Source organism: Typha angustifolia, chromosome 7, assembly GCF_048772165.1.
Source record: "Typha angustifolia cultivar Huaian chromosome 7, ASM4877216v1, whole genome shotgun sequence".
Taxonomy (NCBI): domain Eukaryota; kingdom Viridiplantae; phylum Streptophyta; class Magnoliopsida; order Poales; family Typhaceae; genus Typha; species Typha angustifolia.
In genome coordinates, this window is record NC_133245.1 from 18362089 (window position 1) to 18389045 (window position 26957).

The 26957-nt window shown below is 38.0% G+C and overlaps 4 protein-coding genes across 4 annotated transcripts; 2 read left to right on the forward strand and 2 right to left on the reverse strand.

Annotated features, from left to right (window-relative positions):
* Nucleotides 1-564: 564 nt before the first annotated feature.
* LOC140762003 (growth-regulating factor 4-like) lies at nt 565-5158 on the reverse strand. The gene is made up of 5 exons (XM_073099590.1): nt 4980-5158; nt 4652-4869; nt 3295-3673; nt 1116-1570; nt 565-990 (listed from the first exon to the last, which is right to left on the reverse strand). The coding sequence occupies exons 1-5, from the start codon at nt 5057-5059 to the stop codon at nt 983-985; spliced, it is 1140 nt and encodes a 379-aa protein (XP_072955691.1). The 5' UTR covers nt 5060-5158; the 3' UTR covers nt 565-982.
* A 4345-nt stretch (nt 5159-9503) lies between these two features.
* LOC140763630 (uncharacterized) lies at nt 9504-10788 on the reverse strand. The gene is made up of 4 exons (XM_073101909.1): nt 10649-10788; nt 10451-10562; nt 10303-10375; nt 9504-10166 (listed from the first exon to the last, which is right to left on the reverse strand). The coding sequence occupies exons 1-4, from the start codon at nt 10686-10688 to the stop codon at nt 9900-9902; spliced, it is 492 nt and encodes a 163-aa protein (XP_072958010.1). The 5' UTR covers nt 10689-10788; the 3' UTR covers nt 9504-9899.
* A 257-nt stretch (nt 10789-11045) lies between these two features.
* On the forward strand, nt 11046-14075 carry LOC140763526 (uncharacterized). Its single transcript, XM_073101747.1, has 4 exons — nt 11046-11137; nt 11243-11352; nt 11879-11956; nt 12241-14075. Exons 1-4 carry the CDS (start codon nt 11101-11103, stop codon nt 13963-13965), a joined length of 1950 nt encoding a protein of 649 aa, XP_072957848.1. The 5' UTR covers nt 11046-11100; the 3' UTR covers nt 13966-14075.
* A 2025-nt stretch (nt 14076-16100) lies between these two features.
* Nucleotides 16101-25701, forward strand: LOC140762031 (uncharacterized). Its single transcript, XM_073099631.1, has 4 exons — nt 16101-16660; nt 18964-18982; nt 19099-19649; nt 24267-25701. Exons 1-4 carry the CDS (start codon nt 16126-16128, stop codon nt 24776-24778), a joined length of 1617 nt encoding a protein of 538 aa, XP_072955732.1. The 5' UTR covers nt 16101-16125; the 3' UTR covers nt 24779-25701.
* Nucleotides 25702-26957: the final 1256 nt, after the last annotated feature.

Consider the following 26957-nt stretch of genomic DNA (forward strand, 5'->3'; position numbering starts at 1 on the left):
GAGCATGGCATTATAATATTATTTATAGTCTAAATAATAGTATAATAATTAATTTTATATGATATAAAATTAATGTAAAATATAAATAAGAAATTAATATAAATTCAAATAATTTTGATTTATATATATATAAATTTCAATTAAAGTGTTGTTTTTTTTTTTGAAAAAAAGGTCCGCACTGCATATATATATGTAAGCATAAAATTGAGGTTAAGATTTTGATTTATGAAATGTAATAGATCGATGATAGAAAAGGAGGGACTTTTTAAATAATTTTAGTTAAATCAAGGATAAAATAATAATTGAAGTTATATGTGAAATAATATCAATATAAATATACAGTATAAATAATTGATGTCTACTATCCCGTGTTACAAATCATCATTTTCAACAAGTTTCCTACATAGAGATAAAAATCCATGGAGCCCATCACCCTTACTATGTCACAGCAGTGGAAATGGTTCCACTCAAGCCTTCACAGTATACAGTTTGATAAGAATAAAGGGAAAGGATTGCAGGACAATCAATGCAATTGGCAGAAACAAAAAAATATATTCTACTGTTATCATATATGCCTTGAACTCGAAGCATACATCATCTATCCATCCAGGCGACTTGCATGAAATAGTTTAAAAATAAAAATAAAGAACAGAAGAAGAAGAAGAAGAAGGCAGTTTATCTGCAATGCCCTAAGAAACTAGGTTCAAGGCTTGATTAATGATTACATGAAGTTTATGCAAACACACCTTCATATACTTATCCAGACATGAGATTTAAATGCCAAATCACCAATCCAACACCAAAGGAGCCATGGAGGTGACCCATGTCGCATCCATATTCATAATAGACAATGTCAACTCAGAAAATTCATAAGAGTCAATTCTGAAAGCATATAATTAAAGATCTTAAACTACTGTCCAGACGAAGGATCCACGATCAGTAAGCAAGGCAAGCTCACTTGGCAGCCCAAAGCTCCAGGTTTTCAATCATCTGCAAAGATATATAATAATAATAATAATAATAATAATAATAATAATAAAAGTATTAATAGATCAGCAAGGTCGTCAAGAAGCAGATAATGAGAGAATGACATGACTTGGAAAGAAATTACATACCATCAGGAGATCTGGAACTGGTGGTGGAGAAGTCAGAGGATGCCATTGGGATGGACATTGATAGTTGGGTCGTGGAAAATAATGTCCGGTTTGATCTCTCTTCCTCAAGGTCAGGCCATGAATCCTTCGGCTTGGGCCACTCATCAAAGAAAGGCCGGAGTGGCTGGCTTTCATGCTTCACTGAGTCAACTGATCCAAGCTCGTTGCCGAAAAAGAAATGCTGCTGTCGGCTAGGCTTTGATAGTGAGCCAACAGTAGCCTGCTCCAGATCTTGCAGGGATGTAAACGGAGGATAATTGATCTCTAATGCAGATCCACCTCTTGATGTTGAAAGGGGGAATGACGAAACCTGAGATGGCAGCAGTGAAGAGTCTATTCCAAGACCCCTTACACTTCCAGAGGCATCTGAGAAAAGACTATGCTCGCCGGTTGCAGCTCTGACACCATAAGAATACCTGCTTGTTGCAAAAATATACAGTTTAGTTTGGTCACAAGCATGAGAATTAACAAAAGAGAAATGCACATTCAAGTTTAGTAGCTTTATGATAGATCAACATGAAAGATCCTCATTAAACTCAATATCTATGTAAGACTCAGGTGAAGCTAAAAAAACAATCATCTGAAAATCCACTTGAGAAAACAAGATGCTATCTCAAGACACCATGAATCTCTGATAAAACATTGGAAATCACAAGCATGGAAAGCTAACAAAAATAAGAATGTGGTACAAAATACTCTGAATTGCATCAAATAGATCAGTATCTGTAAATGCATAAAATGGATAAATAAAGTTAACTTAGCACATTTCTACCACAACAAAATTAAGACAACTTATGCCAAATATCTGACTGAAACCAAAATGCAATGAGTATCATGCCACAATTTATGTGTGTTCATAACAGAATTCTGTACCTCTTATCACAGCTATTAAAAGATTCAACATATCATGACTTCGGCTTCAAAAATTGTGGATTTTAAAGAACAATGAGAAAATATACTATATACTGAACAGAAAGATTGCTAATTTGCATAGCATAAAGTGAAGTACAAGAAAAGACAAGCAGATACCAATCTCTGAAGAAGATTAAGACAAATAGGATAGTTGTTTACCCATTTCTGCAGTGACACGCACATGTAGTGCTGTGCACTACCAGAAATCCAATAAAACAAAAGGAAGTAAACAAAAATAGTATGAGATATCTAACAGAATTCACAACTCACTATCACACAGTAAAGTGCTGTTAATCTAATCATCTAATTTAACCTGTCACCATATGCCATAATATAGATAGTACAAAACAAAAACAGATAGAACACTCTGAAATCTAAATAATAAATTGTTATAACAGTTCATTATAGAGTTAAAAGACAATAAGAAAAAGTGATTGATGCATATAGCTATATCACTATTTGTTAACTACATGATCTTCTACTCAAAATAAAATAGCATAGTATAACTGTGAGAAAGATGTCAATAGCTAGTACAGACCCAAAAAAGAAAGATTCTCCAGAAGTACGTAAGCCTTTCTGGATGCTTCAGCAGATATAAATAAAGTCTTAGAATCTCCAACATGTGAGAAAGATGTTAGATAAGCAAAGTATTCTAATCCTGACTCTGAGCAAGGGCAGAGCACTGAGAATTAAAAAACAGGAATAAATGCTAGGACAAGCATATATGTGAGACAGCAAGTGACGATCTGAAATCTGTAGTTCTTCCTTCTTTACTTGCAGGATGTCAGAGGGAAAAGTTCTGCACTTACCCAGAGCACAATCTTCTGGAGAGACTATCATATGAGCACAAATTAACTAAATTCTCAGAGCAACCAGAAGCCAGAAAAGACTGATATATAGGCAAATATATAGCCCTTAGTCCCTTACAAGGCACTGAGCAATACTCTGCAAGGCTTTTCTACACTTTAAATATTTAAATACAGAAAGGCACAGCATATTTAAATGCAGAAAGGCACAGCGCTTTGGAGATTTAAGTATGGGTTTATTTATCCATAGCTCCAAAGAAGGATCAGTAACTTATTCCAATCCAGGAATAGTACCAACAAATAAGGAATGATATAGCAGAAGTCAATGGTATTGCAGAGAGATGCAGCAAACACTCAATATGGGAAGAACACAAGCAGTACAATCCTTGGAGTGACAATAGAGAAAAGGCAATAGAAGAGACCTGAAATCTTTGGTGCCAGCACCATATGCACCAGTTTCAATCTGCAACTGAGAAGCATTGGCCCCTGTAGCAGCGAATGAATTCGCTATACTGCTACTACCTGCGACAGAGTGCAGGGGATGGCTCTGAAAACTTCCGCTGCCACTGCTCCCCGACAGTGGGAGGGATGTTACGGTCGAAGCGGAAGGCGACTGGGACTGGGAGACGGTCTGCGTTTCCACAGGCTTTCTTGAACGGTTTCGGCCTCGGTGCATGTGGCGCTCACAGTACTTGGAATCGGGGTACGCTTCCTTGGAGCACCGCCATTTCTTTCCGTCCGTCCGGCGGCATCGACCTGGCTCAGGGTCCAGCTTCTTTCCGAAATAGGAGCAGTAACCGACTGAGGCCCCAAACACCAAATCAATGAAGAGGTGTTAATAGTAAAAAATACCAGCTTTTCTATCTATCTATCTATCTATCTATCTATCTATCTATCTATCAGAGATCAAAAAATAGGACTAAATAAAACCCTGCATTAAAAAGCATCCGGGATTTTATATAATGTCAAGGAGACCCAAGTAGAATCAAAATACAATCTCCAAATAAACCCAACCCAATACAACACACTGTCTTCAGTAAACAACGAAAGCGATTGCAACTTCATCGCAGTAAATGCAGGGGAGACTTCCTATACAGAGACACGCATGAACAGTCAAATACCATACAGGTTAACGACTCCGATTAGAAATGGTACAAACCTCAAATAAGAATGATATAGATGGTGGATGGCTACTTGAGTGAATAAAAAACACTTCCGAAAAAAGAAAACTATAAAATCAAATATAGTCTTCTTCAATAAGCTCATGTAAACATTGAAAAGGAGAGGCAAGTAACAGTAGCACCGTTTATCTTGGAACCAATGGAAGAGCAAAAATGAACCGGATGGACATCAAAACTTCAGGAAGAAGGAAGAAGAGATGGAAAATAAGAAAGATAGAAACTCTGTAAACATACATGAAAAATCTATCATCAACCTTGAAAAGAAAACCACCACAAACAAGAGTAACGGATCAAAAAGAAAAGTCAATAGATACTTCATGAACCCACATAAGGAAATACAGACCTCCAAGCGAAAGGCACAGAATACCAGAGGAAGAGATGGAAGAAAAGGTAAAAACTTTATGGACCAATAGACCGACATCGCACCCACAAACAAAACAACCAAATAACAGAGGAAGGAACCTATAAAGATCGAACCTTTATCAGCTCACCTCACAATGTGAACCAAAAGAATGATCAAAAGCACGATAAAGAAGTAAAACATCATCAGCAAAACCAAATCAGATCAACTAATCCGAGTAAGGAAACTTGGGTTTACGAGATGGATGGTGGTAGAATCGCGCCGCCATGGATTCGAAGCTCCTCCTGATAGATAACAGGAGATCCGGTGGCACGGGTACCCCTGCCACCAGATACTTGTATATTAGCGCTTGCTGCTCCAACTCTTCCCACTGCGCTGCCGTAAACGGAGCGCGCCACGTCACCCCCGCCGCTGCCGCTGCCGCCGCAGCGTTCATCTCTCCTCCCTTCTCCCCTCTGCAACCGTATCAAAAAAATCTCAAAAGAGAAAACGAAGAAAGAGAAAGATATTTAGAAAATAGAGGAAGAGGAGGGGGGGATCGAGGCACCCCGAAAGGAGACATTACCCCAGCGCGCGGCAGAAAAGGGGAGAGAAGAGCACGGTCTGGTCACCTGCCGGTGAATAAGAGGCATAGGGTTTCGCCATTTCAAGCAGCGAAGAGGACAGAGAGGGGGAGGGCCGCGAGAAGGACAGACACAAGTCGAGAGAGAGAGAGAGAGGGAGAGATGTAGGTAATGTGTATGCGAAAGAGACTGGCCTCTCTCTGTTACGGTGACCGAGGCCACCTTTTTATAGACCTGAGGCGGTGAGAATAATTAAAACCATTTCCTTCTTTTCTCAAAATAAAAATAAATAATACCTTTATATTATTTTTCTTGTCATCCCCCTTTGGCCTTTGCTGCTCCTTAAAACTCAAATTTATTTCCTTGAAATAAAAAAGAAGAAGTGAAACATATAAAAAAATATACAGAGGGAAAGAGAGATGCCGGTGTATCTCTTTAATATAATTTATTTTTAGATCTCTCTCTCTCTCTCTCTCTCTCTCTCTCTCTCTCTCTCTGATGCTTTTGGGTTTCTGAGCGTGTGTTGGTAAAGGAGACAGTATCTATTCTGATAAAATTATTATTATTTTAACGATCTCAATATTTTTATCATGGTGGTGGCCCTTCGGACGGCTGAGATGAGAAGATGGGTAACAAATTATACGGTCGTACGTGGAATGATGGATCGGACGGTGGGGAAAGCGTTACGGTTCGAGAGGGTGGGGGGATAACGTTACGACCGAGGGGGCACATTTTAAATGGAAGCCCACCGGTTCGTGATGGGATCCGCTGTAAGGAGGGTATGAACAAGCTGCAGTGTCAATGGGCCAGGGGATGACACGTATTATCCGTACTGGTAGACTCCGTTCCTGTAACCGACTGCCCATCGTTTACAATGGAAAACTCACCGCAATCATTATGTGATGTCTTTGTTGGTCGCAGTGAAGACCATAACGAAATTTTGGAAGTTGCCAATATTCTACCATTTTCCAATTCCTTGCAAGTATATCCACTCAATTGTAGAAAATTCGTAACCGAAATATTAAATCCTGTAGTACAAAATAATAATATAATTTTTTTTATTATAATTATCTGAAAATTAAGTTTAAAAAAAGGACCAGTTGTCGTTGTCACCCCGAAAATACTCATTTTGACCGGCAATTAATTAATTTTTATTATCGTATCCGACACCAGTATACGCGTGATACTGATAGATTTACTAGATAACTAGATTGACAAAAAGTATAAAATTTATATACAAGAGTCTATTCATTCGTCATTTTTAACACCCAACCGGGGGGGGGGGAGGCCTAATTAAACTCTAGAAAGAAAGTATTCAAATAGGTACATGAATGTTATAGGGTACTGCATATTAATATATTTAAAATATAAAAGTTATTCAAAGATATGTAAGTCAGGTATGCAAAATGTATGTCCTAGTATGAAATAAGTATATATTTTATTTGAATGGGCATTAGATTTTAAGCTATATTTGCTGTTATTTGTTAATTTTGATTTTATACCTCTGTTGTGTTTTTAAGGAAAGTCATATGCTAGAAAACATTAATTGTACCGCTAATTGGTCACAGAACGTCTCTCAAACATAGTATAGTATAGTATAGTATATATAATTCGACGTGCACAAATACAAAGATACACTGCCTGGTCATATACTTACTCGGCACAACACGTAAGAACACATTTGTTATATATGTAGGGAATTGGTTGGTAATTCAGAATAATGTGTTGCTTTAAAATAAGAATGCATAATAGGTACAGCAGCCTAAGTTGAGAGTATTTTGACTTGTATCCAAGATGGCACAAAAATTAGCATGGATTCTACTGGCGGAAGTGTCCTCCACTAGGGGGGTTATTTCTAGTTATCAGAAAGGAATCCTGGTTTATACCTCCAAGGAAGGATAGGTTAGAAGCTAGAACCAAGTGGGTGCCAGAAGAGCACTCCCTAGCTTTATAAACCCAAGCCCAATGGATGCCAGAAGTGCCCACTTCCCTACACCATTTGTATCACATTATCTCTCTCTCTCTCTCTCTCTCTCTCTCTCTCTCTCTCTCTCTCTCTCTCTCTCTCTCTCTCTCTTTTACTTTGAGTACTATAGCTTCCCCTGGAACCCAACTTGGAACCTTCCTACTTTGCTCATTGTAGTTACTTTTTCCTCTCTCTCTCTTTCTCTCTCTCTCTCCCTCTTTGCCTTCATCGATCTCACATTGTGTTACAACTTATTAGTGGGTCACCCTTACCCAATAAAATATCTCTTGTAATTCGCTCGATGTGATTTTGGGGATTGGGATCATTAGATATAAGAGCAATCATTTGTGTAGTTTCCTAGTAGGTCTATCTGCCCCTTCAGATGGCACCAAGAAGGCCATAGCTTAAGCAACACTCATCTTTCATTCAAGCTAAGAGGGGCCCCAACTGTTTCTTTTGAGTTACAACTTGCCTACTTCTCTTCTTCCTGACCCAGCCCAACTCCAAGCAACCAACTCCTCCCCTACTTTATAGAAACCGGGCCACACTTCCTCCAGTTTACAAAGGAAAGATATAAGAGAGAGAGAGAGAGAGAGAGAGATTAATGAAAAAGGCAAAGAGAGAAGAAGCCCACACTATAACATGACTAGCTAAGCCCCACATCCCACCTGCTTCTTCTTTACCTGACAGGCGGGAAGCGCACGTGACCAAGCGGACGGTGACCAAGCAAGCCACGACGTTTGGATAACTCCGCCGTTACAAGTCTTGTAGCTGCTCGCGAATGGATAATATTTATCCTACAAATTAGGCTTCCTAATATATAACAACCGCCATAGACAGATCGAGATAATATTTTTTAAATTAAGTAGATGTTATCTACTTACCCATGATCACTACATAGATATCACAGTTACTGTTTTGCTTTCTAACAGCTAGCCAGGGTTCAAACTAAGTAGCTTTCGAGCTGCCGGACCCGCGCCGGGACCACCACCGGCTGTCGGTGGTTGAGAAACCGAGGCAAGGATCAGGACCTCCTTTCAGATCAGACGGTAAGGAGCTACGATGGCCCCCTCTCTCCACATCACCACTTATATTTTACAGATTCTTATTCAAAAATTCTATCAACTATATATTAATAGGTAGAAGAAAGAAGATGACAAAAAAAAAAGAGAGCCCAGGAGTGGAGTTCTCTCTCTCTCTCTCTCTCTCTCTCTTGCAAATAACACTGTGCTTTCAGTGGTGGTTTGCAAAAATGGATAGAGCTGGTCGAGGGGCCGACGGTTGAAGCCCAAGGCCGAGGGCATAAAGGCTGGCCTTGGAAAGGGGCCCCACTGTGTAGGCTACCCAGAGAGAAATACGACTAGTCTTGTCAATGTGTGCACCTGGGCCTACCAATACAGCTGGATCCCTACAGCCTTCCAAGTCGTTGGAAGCAATCACTGCTGGATTCCCCTTGCTTTTCTTTTCTTTCTTTTTTTTTTCCAAAAAAAAAAAACTAATAATTCTTTTTAAGCCCACTAAAAAGAGAAAAAGATTTTGCTGTCCGTTAACAATCCAACGGCCGGAATTCGAGATAACGACCTCGGCAGGAAATTCATTGTTACTTTTTGCTGGTAAAAAGAAAAGGCTGAATTTTGAGTTCCACTACCGAGTTTTACAACTGAAAATATAGTTCGTCATGTACACTAATGTGTCAACAAGCGGTTAATATTTTTCTAAATATTAGTGTAGGTAGTTGAGCCAATGGTGGCAACTAATCAGATTCCGGTTGGTGGGTTAATAAATGGGTCAGTGGCACCGTTGCTAACTTAATTAATTAACTAGGTAGAGCTGAAAGAAAGAAAGAAAGAAAAAAACTCTTATATAGGAAACCTTTTTTGGTTGCTGTTTGGCGTTGGACATCCCAAAATAAAATTGGTACATATGATTGATTTGAGCGAACTGCTCCCTGGGACGGAGGAACGCAATTTAGAATGGGGTGTTCGGGGAACAAGAGACAGAGTTGAGGTGAAAGTCCCATCCATCCATCCATCTATTATTTATTTCTTTAACGAGATCTAAAAAAAAGAGACTAAGATAGAGGATAGAGGATAGAGGATAGAGGATAGAGGATCGAGGATCGAGGATCGAGAGAGACAGGTCCATTCACGTGAGCGGAAGAGTTTGCCGCAGCTCCCGTGTGCTACCATGACTAGGATTGCCTGCAAATACCTATGTACCAAAACATATCATACAACTGGATGGGTTCGTGCTTGCTTGCTTTCGTTTGGTGGTTTCCCTAACCTTTGGAAAGAAGAAAAATAAAATAAAGTTAACAGGTACATAATCTGTACGATATTACTGCGGTAGTTTCTGCACGCAATCTGGTCCCCGTACTTGCGTCGCAATCTCCAACAATGTTGGCCCGTTATTTCACACAGGCTTGTATGTCTTACTATATTTCTGACACTTTACTTGCCTCCACAAAAATAATGGTATATAGATAGACTATGAGCTTAGCATGACACCATCGTGTTCCAGCCAATTAAAAATAATAATAATTTTACAGTTTGAACTCGGATCACATGCTAACAATAACGACCATATCATATCATGGTATAAATAAAGTAAAACTTAACGACAAACTTAATTTGTTTTCAAACGTAGTTTAGATATATATATATCTCTGTGTGTACTTTTTATGATTTAAAAGAGGCATGCATGCATGCATGCGATTTTTTAGTTTAATATTTAATTAATATCAACCCCATCATTCTATGTTTAATTAGCTAAGCAGCCCATAGGCTCAGTGGCCGGCCCAAGCCCAGATTGGGAGCGGTCTGGGCCTAGCCGTAGCTTCATAATCCGGGTACCAAGTTCTCAATCTTTACAACTACAACGTAATTAATTAGAGCCGAGCCTGAGAAATAACTCACGGCGGAATGGACTGGAGTAGTGCAGGTTTTGTATTTACAGGTCAATCTACCCTCGCATCCTGGAGCAGGACAAGGCCAACAGAGTATAAGGAGAAGAGAAGAGGAGCAGGAACCTTCTCCACCGCGTTCCCAATCCGTGGCACTCGCCTCCCTGCCTTCTTCGTCATCACTGCCAGGGCAGGAGCTCCAAGAAACGCGAGGATAATTCTGTTCACGAGAACGATGCGCAGGTCTTTCCTCACCCATTCCATGATCAGTTGATGGAATTCTTCGCGGTTTATTGCATCAGTTCTTTCCAAGCGATAATTCTGTATTCATCATCGAACACCAAATTTATATATACTACAAGTGACAAATCGAAAACGAAATAAAGTGGTTGGAGAATATGCGTAATTGTCATGTGGATGAGCAGAGGAGCGTTGTTAATTCTTGTGGAAAACATACATTGACTGTGTCATTTACAGTTGCCATAGAAGGAGGTTCCTTGTGAGGAGAAAGTAATTGCTTGTTTATAGAACTGCCATCATAAAAATAGCAGAAAGCACATTAGTAGAAGCATTAAAAGCAATTGCTTTGAAAGAAGAGGCCTTACTTATAAACCATCAAGGTTGCAAGGTGAAGTTTGCTTAGTTCCATTAAATTTTTATCACGATCAGCGCAGTCGTCGAAAACCTTGTCGCAAATTCTTTGCACATTCCACTTGCCTGCAAAATATAGACACAAAAACATCAAAAGAATGAGAATTTCAGGAAAACAAAAGGAAATAGCGAAAGGAAAGTCTTCTCCTCGCCTTGAGCTCGATCCCAGAGTCTTTGGAAGAATTGGGCCATTGGCAACGTCTGGATTTGTTAATACCTACAGACTGAGGGGAGAGCTAATTAAGTTGCTTCTTTTTATTTATTTTTTTGCTTGAAGAAAAGGTAAAGCGATGGGCATCGTGGTGGTTCCTTGTCACGTTGGTAACTAACTCCCTTCCCTCTTTCTTTCTTGGAATCTTCAGGGGCGACGGGCCAAGGGAAGAATAAAACACTTTTCTCGCGAGCTTTAGTAATGGGCCCGTGGGCCATTAATTTGACCTGAAGTCTATGACGATCAACCAAGTGTGTCCCGCGAAAGAAGCGTCGGTTAGTTTCTCTTTTTAACTGCTTCTCTCTCCAACTCAATTCATATCCTTTTTTTCCCCCAATTCTCACTTTTTCTTTTTATCCGCTTATTATACTAGTAAGAGGAACGCATAAGCAGATGATGGAAGCTTCAACATTCTCCAAGCCCGATGACGGTGAGAACATTAAGCCCGTATAATTCTTTAAACCCAATGATGGTGGTGATGGTTTTTTCTTCTTCTTTTCTTTTCTTTTGAACATATATGTATTTTCTTTTGCAGAGGAATTGGAACTTGCAGACGTATGGTCGGATCTACATGCTTTGAAGAAGTTGTACGGACTACTCCAGAAGAGCAACGCCAAGACTACTGACAGCGGAAGTGAAGATCCGGTAAGTCAACCTTTTTCAGTTCGAAATTTACTTGTGACTTTCTCTAACTATATTTGATCCATTACTTTCTTTGTCTTCCTACGATAGTCATGGATCGACTAGTAGCACATGATAAGGAATCTTGGGGTCGAGATTTATGCGCATACAAAAGATTGACAAGAAAAACCTAACTAAACAATTAGCACTGTCCTTCATTTTGCCAAGAGAGCAGTTTCTAAATTCCAATGCTAGGAAAACAATTACATGGTCACGTTTTGAAGAGTCAGTTAGAGATTTGGGGTGTAATGACTCATGAGCAGGCAGGCAGGCAGTCTTTGGGACAATGCATGAAATGTCTGACCAAATACCAAATACTGCAGGCATTGAATTAAAAGAAGATCAAATACGATCACCTAAATATCATACTACTCTTTGTAATTTTTGGTAGGATATTATATATATTGGAGAAATAAATTAAGTGTGTTGATAATATCAAATGCCACAACTATTTTAACAGCGTGGTGTTATTTGTTTTCGTGATTTCCAGCTTGACGAGAAAGCAAAAGTTTTCTTGATGAAGTTGCTGGATGAGGCTACTCGGCGCACTCTGGAACGACAGGCTAAGGTACTCTTATGCATAAATTAGATAAAATTTACCTACTTTCTAGTGTTATCAAACAGAGGATAGGAACAGAACCAACCACAGCTAAAAAGTTAAACGACAACATAAGTTTATCTATCTATACACTAGCTTTATCCCTCTCTCTATTCCCAACCTCATATTATATTTGATGTTTTTCCCAGACGGATAGAATTATATCATTGTGTAATAGATAAATTCCTCTCAGATAGTGAGTGCTACGCTAAACTCGCTAGCCCTTAACGATAGGCCATGATGTCTTTTGCCAGATGGTATCGGGCACTCTATTATCTCCTCCGCCTGCGAAGAAAACCGAGCTAAGCTGCCATACTATTGTAAAAGAGATCAGAAGTCCGGATTATTCGCCAAAATGCCACCAACCGCAGAACGAGCCATCCACGACGACAGCTACTTCCGGCCAACCAAAGGAACAGCCTGCGTTACCAGCAGGGGCAGAACTGAAAATAGACGGAAATCCTAACCCGTCGTCTTCCGAGAGAGTCGATCTAAAGCGGCTTAACTCGCGAAACTCAACCAGAAGCCGCCGAGACGAGAAGGCACAGATGTCGCCCAAACCTGGGTCAGCTCACCATCACCGTCCGGCTAGTATCAACCGGTCATTAAAAGGAACAGGGACCCACGCAGGAGAAATGCCTGGGTTGTCATCACGGGCAGAATCGAAGATAGACCCAAATCCGAAACCACCTTGCGAGGGAGTCGATATGAAGCGGCTCGAGTTGCGAAACTCTATCAGAAGGACACCAGAGCACGGGTTAACTCATCATTCCCCTCCGATTCATCGTGGTCTTGGTGGAGCTACTAATGGCCATGCAATCGATCAGGAGGGGATGAGGGTTCCACCAGATCTACGGCAAAGAGAGCAGCCACGTCGGAGTCCCACCAAGCATCGAATGGTAGCTGCTGGATACAACTCTGGTGAGACCGCTCACAAGCGAATTCGGGTTGAGACCACAGATAGACCGAATCGGGCTCCGGGGCAACCCAATTCGACACAGGTAACGGGTGATGGGTCGTCAAAGTCAGTCCGAGTTTCTCGGGCTGAGCTAAAAGACGTTACGCACCAGCCACGCCGGATTGGGAGCCAGAAGGACGGTCGACCATTAAAGATTGGGTGCGTAGATCAGACGGCTCTAAGTCGCCAAATGGTTAATGAGCGAGTCGAACGGGGGAAGGAAATCGTTAGACTACCCAGTGGACGTAAGCTCGCTACACCAGCAGCAAAGCCGCCGAGTTATTCTAGAATTCCGAGTCACAAAAATCTCTTGAATAAGTTCAATACGACTCGGTCGGATTCGACGAGAGTTCGGATGACAAGTACGGGTTCATCCGACTCGTCACTGGGTCAGAGAACGAGTGCTAGAAGAAGAAGACTAAGAAATCGAGGGGGAGAGATCGTACTACAGCGTACGCCACCAAGTCGACCGATTGGAACTCGTCGGAAGAGCCCGCCCAAGCGAGTCGTACCTCCACGTCGCAAGCTGAGCGATCACCAAGAGGGACGGCTGAAGAAGCTCAAGAATAAGCTTGCGATCATCTTCCTCCACCACCACCACTACCACCATCGCGGAGACATGGAAGGCGACAGTTCGACGGGAGATAATGGGTTCCACCAAGAGCACAGAGCACCGTGGAAGTACCTCCGGAGGATTCTCCGCCGTAAGGGCGAAGGAGAACACGGGAAGCTGGTGATCAGGAAGATCGAAGGAGAACGTGCGGCCGAGAGAGCGACAGCTCAGCACCAAAGGGGATACCTGCACGCACTTCTGGAGGCTGTCCTGCGGCACGTGTGGAGCACGAGGGGAAGGAAGACGGCTCGGTTACGGAGCGCCAGAAGCCGAGATCGGGCGAAGAAGTTGCACTGGTGGCAGAGGTTGAGGAGGAGGAGGGGTGGTATCAGATTGACCAATAGTAAGAAGCCACGTCTCAGGTTGGAGCTTACCAAGGCACATCGGCGAGCCATCAGAGGAAACTAAGTGAAAGCACCAAATATGTACGTAGATAACTTAATTATATACTAAGAGCATCTGCAACAGATCCCAAATATTTGGAGCCTCCAAATATGGAGCAAATATGGCACAGTGCACTCCAACACCGCAGGCTCTATATTTACTAAAATAATATATATATAATTTAAAATTATTTAATAGGTTCTTTTAGTGTTATTATTTTTTAATAAAAAATATATGGTTAGAAAACTCTCATCGATATCTTTAAAATTAGACTAATATCCAATAATTTCAGAAGTAATTTTAAATTACTAATTTTTTAATTAAACGTATCGAAATTATATTATACGAAATAAACATCGAAATAAGTATTATATGTTATTAACTAAAAATATCAGAATTACTCAACCTCTCGTCATTGAAGAGATGAATGATTTCAACGATTCCTTACTCGACATATGAGCAAGATCCAAGATAGAGAGGCTCGTTTTAAGCTTCGAAATGCACTCTTTGAACACTTATGGCAAAGGCACAGGGACGAAGGAATATAAATTTTAATGTAATTTTTATTTGATTTATTTTATGTTTGGTGTATTTTATGTTTGATGTATTTCATATATGATGTATTTTAATATTTAAAATTTACATTGGGAAATAATTTTGAGTAATTATATTTTAGGACACATTGATTTTAAATAATATTAAACATATTTATTTTATAAATAATAAAATATTAGACTCATTTTTATAAATAATAAAATAATTAAATTTAAATTAACTCAAAAATAATTTAATATTAGACTCATTTTAAAGATCTCGATGAGACATTTCTAATAGTACTATTTTTTTGTTAAAAAACTATTAGTAAAACTAATTATATACTTAATTTAATTAACTAAATTATTTAATAAAAGATACAGATGAAATTAAAATTATTGAATATAATAATTATTGGATAAATTTAAAATTTTTAAAAAGCTTAAAAAGAAATGAAGCACGGCTCCATTGGAGCCCAAATGCTTCAAATATAAAGCGAAAAGCTCCGTACACTCCAATGCACCAAGCGAAATGCTCTTAATGTTATTTATTTTTTAATAAAAAATATGGTTAGAAAACTCTATATCTTTATAATAAGACTAATATTCGATAGTTTCAGAAGTAATTTTAAATTACTACTTTTCTAATTAAAAACATCGAAATTATATTATACGAAATAAAAATAAAATATTTAAAATAATATAAATAATTTAATATTAGACTCATTTTAAAGATCTCGATGAGAGCATTGTAATGGTATTATTTTCATTAAAAATTAATTAGCAAAACTAATTATATATTCAGTTTAATTAATTATATTATTTAATAAGTGATACAGATGGAATTTAAATTTTTAGATTAAGCTTTTGTAAGGCAAAATTTGCATTTCTAAAAATTAAATAATATAGGAGCTGGGCTCTAGATTTTTAGATGGGGCTCCAAATTTGGAGTGGAGCCTGATTGGAGCTCCATCGGGTTCCAAATTTGGAGTTTTGGAGCCCGATTAGAGATGCTAATATAATTATTAGATTATCTTTTAAAATATAATTTTTATTTATGTAATATGTTTAGATTTTATGTATACGGATATGTTTATAACGTGAGATATTTAAAATAAAAAATTAATTTTAAAATCAAAATATTTAAAATAATTATAGAATGATTATTAAAGTATTTAAATAGTGTCATAATAATTAAAGTAGTAGAAAATAGGGAACGAAAAAGAAGTAGTCTTTGTGGCCCAAGTCCCTTTTCTACAAAATTAGTTCTTCGTGGCCCAAGTCGCTTTACTACACCGAGACGAAGACCTGTAGTCTTCGTCCAGGTCTTCGTCTTCGTTTAGTTAGATCACCCGTCGTGTTCAGGCTAAACCAAGTTGCTAAGAATTTATGGCAGACACGCAAGCTCTTAAATTCGTGTCTAGACTTGTCATTATGATCCTGTGGCCTGTGCCCTTCTGCAGCACTAAACAATACCGTTGGCCGTTTACTTTTGCTTGACTGATGTGGAAAAGAAAAGAAAGAATGGATTTTTTTTATTTTTTAAAAAGAAGAAGAAGAAGATTATGATCTCTATAAATCAAATGGAAAAAGTATGGAATGGAACCCAAGCACTACATACGTTCACTAGCTAATTAATTAAGAGCAAAATATGGAGTCCGAAGCCATTGAGATGGCGATGAGGCGAGCTGAGCGTCCTGAAGAAGAACAAGAGATGAACAAAAGCAAGGAAGGGTGGGGAAGCCTGGATAGGGGCACTCTCCTTGTGGTGGTCACACTCATCACCGCCCTCACCTACCAAATCGGGATAAATCCACCCGGCGGCTTTTGGCAAGATGACTTGTTCGTCAAGGCCGGCGACCCTGTTCCTGACAATCCAGGATCCACTTACTTGATGAATCACTATGACCACAAAGCTGGAGATCCCATAATGGGTGATAAGCACCCGACGAGGTACCTCGTTCTCATGGTGGTTAACTGGATAGGGTTCTACAACTCGATGACTCTTACCATATGGCTGCTCATCGGAGTCCCCGTGACGTCGCGGCGAGTGAAACTCTCCTTTCTCCTGTCCTACACTTTGCTGGTGCTCACTTACAATGTGTCGCAGGTGGGAACCTCCTTGACTGTCGACTTAATGATATGGCTCGGCTTGTTAGTTTTTGCTGCTGTTTCCATTTTCTTTGGTGGTCGCTGATGCAATTGCTTTATAATCAATTAATTAGCTGTGCTCCATTTAGCGTAAAACAACTGGAGGGATAGCTAGCTAGCTAGCTATGTATCGATGCTCTGATGTCCCTATGTGTACGTTTCTGTGTCGTTCGTGTCTGCAATATTAGGCTTTCCTCATGATTGGGAAATCTTCGTTACATAGATTTGTGAATGTGTCTGTGCATGTCTGTCTCTGCAGTTTATTGGCCAAAACGCTGACTACTTCCGCATTGAAATGAACCAACATTTTAGATTCAACTCCATTGTCTGTAGTAGGCTTACATATTTTATACAAGTAACAACGGATCACCGAAGCTTTTTTTTTCCCTCTTCTGATAATTGTCAGTGGGTTGATAATTTATTAATATTTTCGAATTATACAATATAAATGCATATGAGGTTACAACTTACAAAAGGGAAATAAAGCTTAGATCCTTCATAAGCCCTACCATCCAGGTGCAAAACATGGGGTGACAAAAAAAAAAAGAGTACAGGTATAGGAAAATAAAATAATAAAGAGGTTCAATGTTTAATAAAAGTATAAAGAGTATTTATGCAAAGCTTAAAGATTTTAAAGGAGATAGATATAGATACTAATTACAGAGTTATACATATGAATAATAGATTTTAGATGAGTAGAAAAAGTGAAATAGAAAAAAGAAAATTTTAGATTTAATTCTATGTCAGCATAGGTTTATGAGAGCGTGTATGTCTGTCTGATGTGCACTTTGTAGAAACGCTGCCTTGTGGTTCAGCATTGAAATAACTTTTAATTCTGTATCGGCAGAAGGCTTGCATATTAATATATTATTCAAGTAACAATGGATCGATGATTTTTTTTCAAGGGAATTTAATTATAGGCGGATAATTTATTAAGATTCAAATCATATAAGTTTGATACATATGAGACCCAAAATTTACTATCAAAGTAAGAAATTAGATAATAAAATAAATTAATCGTAAGAAGTATACTACAAAATGAAGATAAAGAAAGCGTACGAAAGTAATAACTAGTAAAATTTTTTTTATAAAAATAATTAATTTTTTTTTAAATTTCTTTGGTTTCTTCTAGCAAATTTCTTTGGTCCTTTGAAATTTAATTTAACTATCTCCCAAGATCAAAATCCTTCTCTTCGATCGGATACATATCTTTAACCAAATAAAACTATACTTTTCTTTTCTTTACTTTTCTTCTGAGAAAAGATTGCTTTCAATTTTTTGTTTGTTTGAGAAGCAATCTCTCCGTAGGAGTTTTATCTCCGTCTATCGTCTCAGACTGTAATCGACAGTTTTATATTAGACATATATCTTTATGAAAAATCGGACTTATATATCCTAATAGTTCTTTCTAGGCAAATACTTTAGTACCCTTCTATAATTCTTAATCTTAATCCACGGTTATGACACCCAGTTTTTCCGGTTTCAACTTTCAAGAACGTAGTTGAGAAGTTTTTACTACTACATTAAAAAAAAGGGCTAATTAGTAATGATTTACTCTTTTTTTTATCTTTTTTTGGTGTTTGAGGACAGAGAATCTTATAGAAATTTATATAAAGCTGAAATATACCCTTTTGGCTAAATGGCTAAGGAAGGGCGCGCGCCTAGATTTTTCCTTCCTGCCCCAAATTCCAGACTGAAATAGACAGAGAGCTCAGGATCCGGTGAGTAGAAATAGGGGAACGAAGTAATCAGACTGGATGGATTCGGTATAATCTCTCTCCTATAGAAAGCGAGTAGCTTTGAATGCATTCAGACAGAAAAACTGACATAGATGTTATGGATCTCAATTTATTTTTTCTCTGGGAATACATCGATCTCCCAATAATGGAGCTCTTTTTTTCTAGCTGAAGTCTCCTAATTGCTACATTAAGACAAAAGCAACGACTTGGAGTTTTCGTCCTCTACTTAGATCGTCTCCGTCCATCATTTTAGATTGTAATTGATAGTTTTATATTAGACACATACACTTACTAGTGAGATAATAACCCTTAATGCTATACTAGTAGTTTTGTGCAGCCTAATTTCCCTTAACAAACCTAGAAAAAGACACAAACTTGTAATCGTTTTGCCAGTTTGCATAGATCGTCGATCTCCACCCATTGTTTCAGAGTAGAGAAAACTTGATAAGAATGTATGGTAGCCAGCCAAGCTTCCAAGCAATAGGAGGAGTCGCTATTATCCTTGGAGTTCCTTCCCCAGACAGCGAATTGCCCCACTTGCAGGAGAAAAGGAATAAAGACTACTCTTCTCCGTTTCACACTTGCATATCTTTCAACAGCATTCAATTTACTTCTCAAGTATACTCAGTTTAACCACAGCTGGTCCCTATAAATCCAATGAATTCCAAGCAGTAGCTAGTAGCTAGCAGCAGCACCAAATCACCAAATACGTTAACTAGCTAGGTAAATAATAGGAGCAAAATATATATGGAGCATCCTCAAACCTTTGAGACGACGGCGGCGGCGAGGCAAGTTGAGCGTCCTCAAGAAGAGATGAACCAAAGCAAGGAAGGGTGGGCAAGCCTGGATAGGAGCAATCTCATTGTGGTAGTCACAATTATCACCACCCTCACCTACCAAATCGGGATAAATCCACCCGGCGGCTTTTGGCAAGATGACTTGTTCGTCAAGGCCGGCGACCCTGTTCCTGACAATCCAGGATCCACTTACGTGATGAATCACTATGACCACAAAGCTGGAGATTCCATAATGCGTCATAAGCACCCGACGAGGTACGGCGTTCTCATGGTGGTTAACTGGATAGGGTTCTACAACTCGGTGATTCTTACCATATGGCTGCTCATCGGAGTCCCCGTGACCTCGCGGCGAGTGAAACTCTCCTTTCTCCTGTCCTACACTTTGCTGGTGCTCACTTACAATGTGTCGCAGGTGGGAAACTCCTTGACTGTCGACTTTCTAGTGTGGCTTTTATATGCAGGTTCTGTAGCCATTTCCGTTTTCTATGGCAATCGCTAATGTAATTGCTTTATAATTAATTATTTGCTCTCCATCTGCGTGAAATTAAACAAGTGCATGGGTGTAGGAATTTAATCAATGGACAGAAGTCTCTCTGTCTCTCTCTATATATAATATATGTACGTTTGTTTGTGTGTCATTCGTGTCTGCAGTAGGCTATAATCATTAGCGCGCACGAAATCGTCGTGTCTGTATTAGGGTTTGCGAGTGCGTGAATGTCCGCAGTATGATGTGAAGCATTAAACAAATAAACAAAGATTTAGCTTTAGTTGTGTGTCTGGAAACTGCAGTTGGCTTACAACGACTATTCCAAATTAGTCAAGTGACGTGAATGGGAGTGGCCCCTTATATATATATATATATATATATATATATTTTTTTTTTTTTTTTTTTTGAAAAAAAAGATGCTATGATGATGGGCCTCTCATAGGCCGTCGTTGATGACTCAGTGGACGTAAGCTCGCTACACCAGCAGCAAAGCCGCCGAGTTATTCTAGAATTCCGAGTCACAAAAATCTCTTGAATAAGTTCAATACGACTCGGTCTGATTCGACGAGAGTTCGGATGACGAGTACGGGTTCATCCGACTCGTCACTGGGTCAGAGAACGAGTGCTAGAAGAAGGAGACTAAGAAATCGAGGGGGAGAGATCGTACTACAGCGTACGCCACCAAGTCGACCGATTGGAACTCGTCGGAAGAGCCCGCTCAAGCGAGTCGTACCTCCACGTCGCAAGCTGAGCGATCACCAAGAGGGACGGCTGAAGAAGCTCAAGAATAAGCTTGCGATCATCTTCCTCCACCACCACCACTACCACCATCGCGGAGACATGGAAGGCGACAGTTCGACGGGAGATAATGGGTTCCACCAAGAGCACAGAGCACCGTGCAAGTACCTCCGGAGGATTCTCCGCCGTATGGGCGAAGGGGAACACGGGAAGCTGGTGATCAGGAAGATCGAAGGAGAACGTGCGGCCGAGAGAGCGACAGCTCAGCACCAAAGGGGATACCTGCACGCACTTCTGGAGGCTGTCCTGCGGCACGTGTGGAGCACGAGGGGAAGGAAGACGGCTCGGTTACGGAGCGCCAGAAGCCGAGATCAGGCGAAGAAGTTGCACTGGTGGTAGAGGTTGAGGAGGAGGAGGGGTGGTGTCAGATTGACCAATAGTAAGAAGCCACGTCTCAGGTTGGAGCTTGCCAAGGCACATCGGCGAGCCATCAGAGGCAACTAAGTGAAAGCACCAAATATGTACGTAGATAACTTAATTATATACTAAAAGCATCTCCAACCCATCCCAAATGTTTGGAGCCTCCAAATATGGAGACAAGAGCGGGTTTCATATTTATTAAAATAATAATATAATATATTTATATTTATATTAATTATTTTAAATTATTTAATAGGTCTTCTTAGTGTTATCATTTTTTAATAAAAAATATATGGTTAAAAAACTCTTATCGAGATCTTTAAAATTAGACTAATATCCAATAGTTTCAAAAATAATTTTAAATTGCTAATTTTTTAATTAAACGCATCAAAATTATATTACACAAAATTAGTATCGAAATAAACATTATATGTAATTAACTAAAAATATCAAAAATAATCAACCTCCCGTTGTTGAAGAGATGAACGATTTCAATGATTCCTTGTTCGACATAAGAAGATTCAAAATAAAGAGGCTCATTTTGAGCTTCGAAATGCACTCATTGAACACTTAGCAAACGCACGGGAATAGAGGAATATAAATTTTAATGTAATTTTTTTTGATGTATTTTATATTTGATGCATTTCATATATGATGTATTTTAATATTTAATATTTACATTGAAAAATAATTTTGAGTAATTATATTTTAGAACACATTGATTTTAAATAATAATAAACATATTTATTTTATATATAATAAAATATTAGACTCATTTTTATAAATAAAAAATAAATTTTAATTAACTTAAAAATAATTTAATATTAGACTCGTTTTAAAGGTCTCGATGAGACATTTCTAATAGTACTTTTTTTTTATTAAAAATCGATTAGTAAAACTAATTATATATTTAGTTTAACTAATTAAATTATTTAATAAATGATACAGATGGAATTAAAATTATTAAATGTAATAATTATTGGGCAAAGTTAAAAATTTTAAAAAGCTTACAAAAAATGGAGCCAGGCTCCATTTTTTTGTGGGAGTCTCACTGAGTTAGTAATGGAGTCTGGTTGGTGCTCCAACGAGCTCCAAATTTGGAATTTGGGGCTCGGTTGAAGTTGCTCTAATGCCTATTATACGTATGTTTCTTTTACGACAGACATAGTAGGTGGTCTTATTACGTATGTATTTATTAGATTTTATTTCTACTATATCCAATGGAGAGCTCTATAATTGGAGCCCAAAAGCTCCAAACATAGAGCTAAGAGTCCGGTGCACTCTAATGCACCGGACTCTCTATTTATTATTTAATTAATATAATATATATTTATATATTATATTGTAAATTATTTAATAAGTTTACTTAATGTTTTTTATTTTTTAATAAAAATATATATGGTTAGAAAACTCTCATTAATATCTTTATAATAAGACTAATATTCAATAGTTTCAGAAATAATTTTAAATTACTATTTTTCTAATTAAAAACATCGAAATTATATTACATAAAATAAAAATAAAATATTTAAAATAACTTAAATAATTTAATATTAGACTCATTTTAAAGATCTCGATGAGAGCATTGTAATGGTATTATTTTTATTAAAAATTGATTAGCAAAACTAATTATATATTCAGTTTAATTAATTAGATTATTTAATAAAGGATACAGACGAAATTTATATTTTAGATTAAGCATTTGTAGAGCCCCACTGGGCTCCAAATTTAGAGTTTTGGAACTCGGCTGGAGATGCTAATATAATTATTAAATTATATTTTAAAATATAATTTTTATTTATGTAATATGTTTAGATTCTATGTATACAGATATATTTATGACATGAGATATTTTAAATAAAAAATTAATTTTAAAATCAAAATATTTAAAATAATTTTAGAATTATTATTGAAGTATTTAAATAGTGTTAAAGTAGTAGAAAATAGGGAACGAAAAAGAAGTAGTCTTTGTGGCCCAAGTCCCTTTACTACAAAATTAGTTCTTCGTGGCCCTAGTTCTTCGTGGCCCAAGTCACTTTTGCAACTCCAACCGGGCTCCAAATTTTAAATTTGGAGCCTGATCTAGCTCAAATAAGACTCTAAAACTAGTTTTAAATTTGGAGTTAGGAGTAGTGGGGCTTCAAATTTGGAGCCCCACCATGAAAATAGAGCTCGGCTCCATTTGTCATTTCAACATTTTAAACATACTAAAATTATCCAATAATTATTATATTCAATAATTTTAATTTTTTTTGTATCATTTATTAAATAATTTATTTAGTTAAACTGAGTATATAATTAGTTTTACTAATTAGTTTTTAATAAAAATAATACCATTGGAAAGGTCTCATCAAGACCTTTAAAATGAGTATAATATTAAATTATTTTTGAGTTAATTTAAATTTTAAATTTTTTATTATTTATAAAAATGAGTCTAATAAATTATGTGTCCTAAAATATAATTACTCAAAATTATTCCCAATGTAAATATTAAAAATTAAAATACATTAGATATAAAATACATCAAACATGAAATACATTAAAAATGAAATATATCAAATAAAAATTACATTAATCGTGATCGCGAGGATAGAGAGATTTTGTCAATTGATTTAAATAAAATTGAAGATCCGGATGAACGTGCTTTCTTTTGAAGAAAAAGACAAATAATTTATAGAAGAAGCAATATTTATTTTCAAGTCGGAGGTTCATTGCAGGAAAGTGGATACAGTCAAGAAAGAGAAGGTGGCTACGGAATCGAAACCGGTGGCTACGGAGATGATTTACCAGAATATTAAACATCTATTGCTTTTATTATATTTGGTTAATTTCTTCTTATTTTATGTAATGTAATTTTGATATTTTTAGTTAATGACATATAATGTTTATTTTGATGTTTATTTCATGTAATGTAATTTCGATACGTTTAATTTAAAATTACTTCTGAAAATATTAAATATTAGTTTTATTTTAAAAATCTCGATGAGAGTTTTATAACCATATATTTTTTATTAAAAAATAATAACGCTAAGATAACATATTAAGTAATTTAAAATAACTAAAATAATAATATATATTATATTATTTTTTAATATCTCTTGCTCCATTTTTCGCTCCATATTTGGAGATGCTATCCTACACCGAGACGAAGACCTGTAGTCTTCGTCGTTTAGTTAGATCACCCGTCGTGTTCAGAGCTAAACCAAGTTGCTAATAATTTATGGCAGACACGCAAGCTCTTAAATTCGTTTCTAGACTTGTCATTATGATGCCCTTCTGCAGCACTAAACAATACCGCTGCCCGTTTACTTTTGCTTGACTGATGTGGAAAAGAAAAGAAAGAATGGATTTTTTATTTTTTAAAAAGAAGAAGAAGAAGATTATGATCTCTATAAATCAAATGGAAAAAGAATGGAATGGAACCCAAGCACTACATACGTTCACTAGCTAATTAATTAAGAACAAAATATGGAGTCCGCAGCCATTGAGATGGCGAGGAGGCAAGTTGAGCGTCCTGAAGAAGAAGAAGTAGAAGAAGAGATGAACAAAAGCAAGGAAGGGTGGGGAAGCCTGGATAGGGGCACTCTCCTTGTGGTGGTCACACTCATCACCGCCCTCACCTACCAAATATCCACAAATCCACCCGGCGGCTTTTGGCAAGATGACGGAAGTGGTTCCAATCACCACTTAGCTGGGAATCCCGTCATGCGTGATAAGCACCCGAAGAGGTACCGCGTTCTCATGTTGGTTAACTGGTTAGGGTTCTATAACTCGATGATTCTTACCTTAGGGCTGCTCGTCGGAGTCCCCGTGACGTCGCGGCGAGTGAAAGTCTCCTTTCTCCTGTCCTACACTTTGCTGGTGCTCACTTACAATGTGTCGCAGGTGGGAACCTCCTTGACTGACGACTTAATGATATGGCTCGGCTTGTTAGTTTTTGCTGCTGTTTTCATTTTCTTTGGTGGTCTCTGATGCAATTGCTTTATAATTAATTAATTAGCTGTGCTCCATTTAGCGTAAAACAACTGGAGGGATAGCTAGCTAGCTATGTATCGATGCTCTGATGTCCTACTTGTGGTTGAACATTGAAATGAACAAAGATTTAGGTTCAATTCCGTGTCTCCAGAAGACTTGCATATTATTCAAGTAATAACAGATTGGCTAAGTTTTCTACTTTTTGTTTCTTTTGTCTTTAAATAAGATTATACAATCAAAATGCACATGAGGTTAGAAAGGGTATTAAGAGCTTAGATCCTTTATATGCCCTAGCTAACATTTAGGCACAAACGTCAGCCCGACTGATGAGAAAAAACGGGTAAAAAAAGATAATGAAGTTTTGAAGTTCAATAATAACATAAAGATTTCTCGATGGGTAACGATATGCTAATTTTTTTCATGAAAAAGAAATGTTTAAAAAAATGAACGAAACATCACTTCTTCCATGATGCGTTGCTGGTGAAGTCCGAGCTGGGAGGACATCGATAGGGGTTGTGGCTTCACTCCCTCTGTTGGACACATCTTATTTTATTTTCTTTCTGTATTTTTTCTTCTAGTATCTATGTTCTTGTTGGCTGAGGATTTTTTTTTCCATGGACAGACGTCTCTCTGTCTCTCTCTATATATAATGTATGTACGTTTGTTTGTGTGTCATTCGTGTCTGCAGTAGGCTATAATCATTAGCGCGCACGAAATCGTCGTGTCTGTATGAGGGTTTGCGAGTGCGTGAATGTCCGCAGTATGATGTTAAGCATTAAACAAATAAAAACAGATTTAGCTTTAGTTGTGTGTCTGGAAACTGCAGTTGGCTTACAACGACTATTCCAAATTAGTCAAGTGACGTGAATGGGAGTGGCCCCTTATATATATATATATATATATATATTTTTTTTTTTTTTTTTTTGAAAAAAAAGATGCTATGATGATGGGCCTCTCATAGGCCGTCGTTGATGACTCAGTGGACGTAATCTCGCTACACCAGCAGCAAAGCCGCCGAGTTATTCTAGAATTCCGAGTCACAAAAATCTCTTGAATAAGTTCAATACGACTCGGTCGGATTCGACGAGAGTTCGGATGACGAGTACGGCTTCATCCGACTCGTCACTGGGTCAGAGAACGAGTGCTAGAAGAAGGAGACTAAGAAATCGAGGGGGAGAGATCGTACTACAGCGTACGCCACCAGTCGACCGATTGGAACTCGTCGGAAGAGCCCGCTCAAGCGAGTCGTACCTCCACGTCGCAAGCTGAGCGATCACCAAGAGGGACGGCTGAAGAAGCTCAAGAATAAGCTTGCGATCATCTTCCTCCACCACCACCACTACCACCATCGCGGAGACATGGAAGGCGACAGTTCGACGGGAGATAATGGGTTCCACCAAGAGCACAGAGCACCGTGCAAGTACCTCCGGAGGATTCTCCGCCATATGGGCGAAGGGGAACACGGGAAGCTGGTGATCAGGAAGATCGAAGGAGAACGTGCGGCCGAGAGAGCGACAGCTCAACAACGAAGGGGATACCTGCACGCACTTCTGGAGGCTGTCCTGCGGCACGTGTGGAGCACGAGGGGAAGGAAGACGGCTCGGTTATGGAGCGCCAGAAGCCGAGATCAGGCGAAGAAGTTGCACTGGTGGCAGAGGTTGATGAGGAAGGGGGGGCGGTATCAGATTGACCAATAGTAAGAAGCCACGTCTCAGGTTGGAGCTTACCAAGGCACATCGGCCGAGCCATCAGAGGAAACTAAGTGAAAGCACCGAATATGTACGTAGATAACTTAATTATATACTAACGCCTTTTATGCCGCATGTTTCTTTTACGGCAGACGTAGTAGGTGATTTCATTGCGTATGAATTTATTAGATTTTATTTCTACTACTATAATTATTAAATTATGTTTTAGAATATAATTTTTATTTATGTCGTATGTTTAGATTTTGAGCATTTTTTCAGTGACATAAAGTTAATTTTTTATCAGCGAAGATCTAACGATTAAGATATTTAAAAGTATAATAGGAATGAAAGATATTACCGGTTTAGTAGATAATTTTTTTTAGATATATAATCTTGCATATTATTTTTTTGATAATTATATTATCTTAATATGTTATCAAGTAAAAGACATATATATCAAAAGAAGAATATTGATGTCTTTTACAATT

Coding starts and splice junctions, on each gene's coding strand:
- LOC140762003 (XM_073099590.1), bottom strand. CDS start 5,059: ATGGCGAAACCCTATGCCTCTTATTCACCGGCAGGTGACCAGACCGTG. Junction 4,870..4,979: donor CTTTTCTGCCGCGCGCTGGG/GTAATGTCTCCT, acceptor ATACGGTTGCAG/AGGGGAGAAGGGAGGAGAGA. Junction 3,674..4,651: donor ATTCTACCACCATCCATCTC/GTAAACCCAAGT, acceptor TTGGGGCCTCAG/TCGGTTACTGCTCCTATTTC.
- LOC140763630 (XM_073101909.1), bottom strand. CDS start 10,688: ATGGCCCAATTCTTCCAAAGACTCTGGGATCGAGCTCAAG. Junction 10,563..10,648: donor ACTCTGGGATCGAGCTCAAG/GCGAGGAGAAGA, acceptor TATATTTTGCAG/GCAAGTGGAATGTGCAAAGA. Junction 10,376..10,450: donor GCAACCTTGATGGTTTATAA/GTAAGGCCTCTT, acceptor TTATGATGGCAG/TTCTATAAACAAGCAATTAC.
- LOC140763526 (XM_073101747.1), top strand. CDS start 11,101: ATGATGGAAGCTTCAACATTCTCCAAGCCCGATGACG. Junction 11,138..11,242: donor ATTCTCCAAGCCCGATGACG/GTGAGAACATTA, acceptor TTTCTTTTGCAG/AGGAATTGGAACTTGCAGAC. Junction 11,353..11,878: donor ACAGCGGAAGTGAAGATCCG/GTAAGTCAACCT, acceptor CGTGATTTCCAG/CTTGACGAGAAAGCAAAAGT.
- LOC140762031 (XM_073099631.1), top strand. CDS start 16,126: ATGGAGTCCGAAGCCATTGAGATGGCGATGAGGCGAGCTGAGCGTCCT. Junction 19,650..24,266: donor AGCCATTTCCGTTTTCTATG/GCAATCGCTAAT, acceptor TAATTAATTAAG/AACAAAATATGGAGTCCGCA.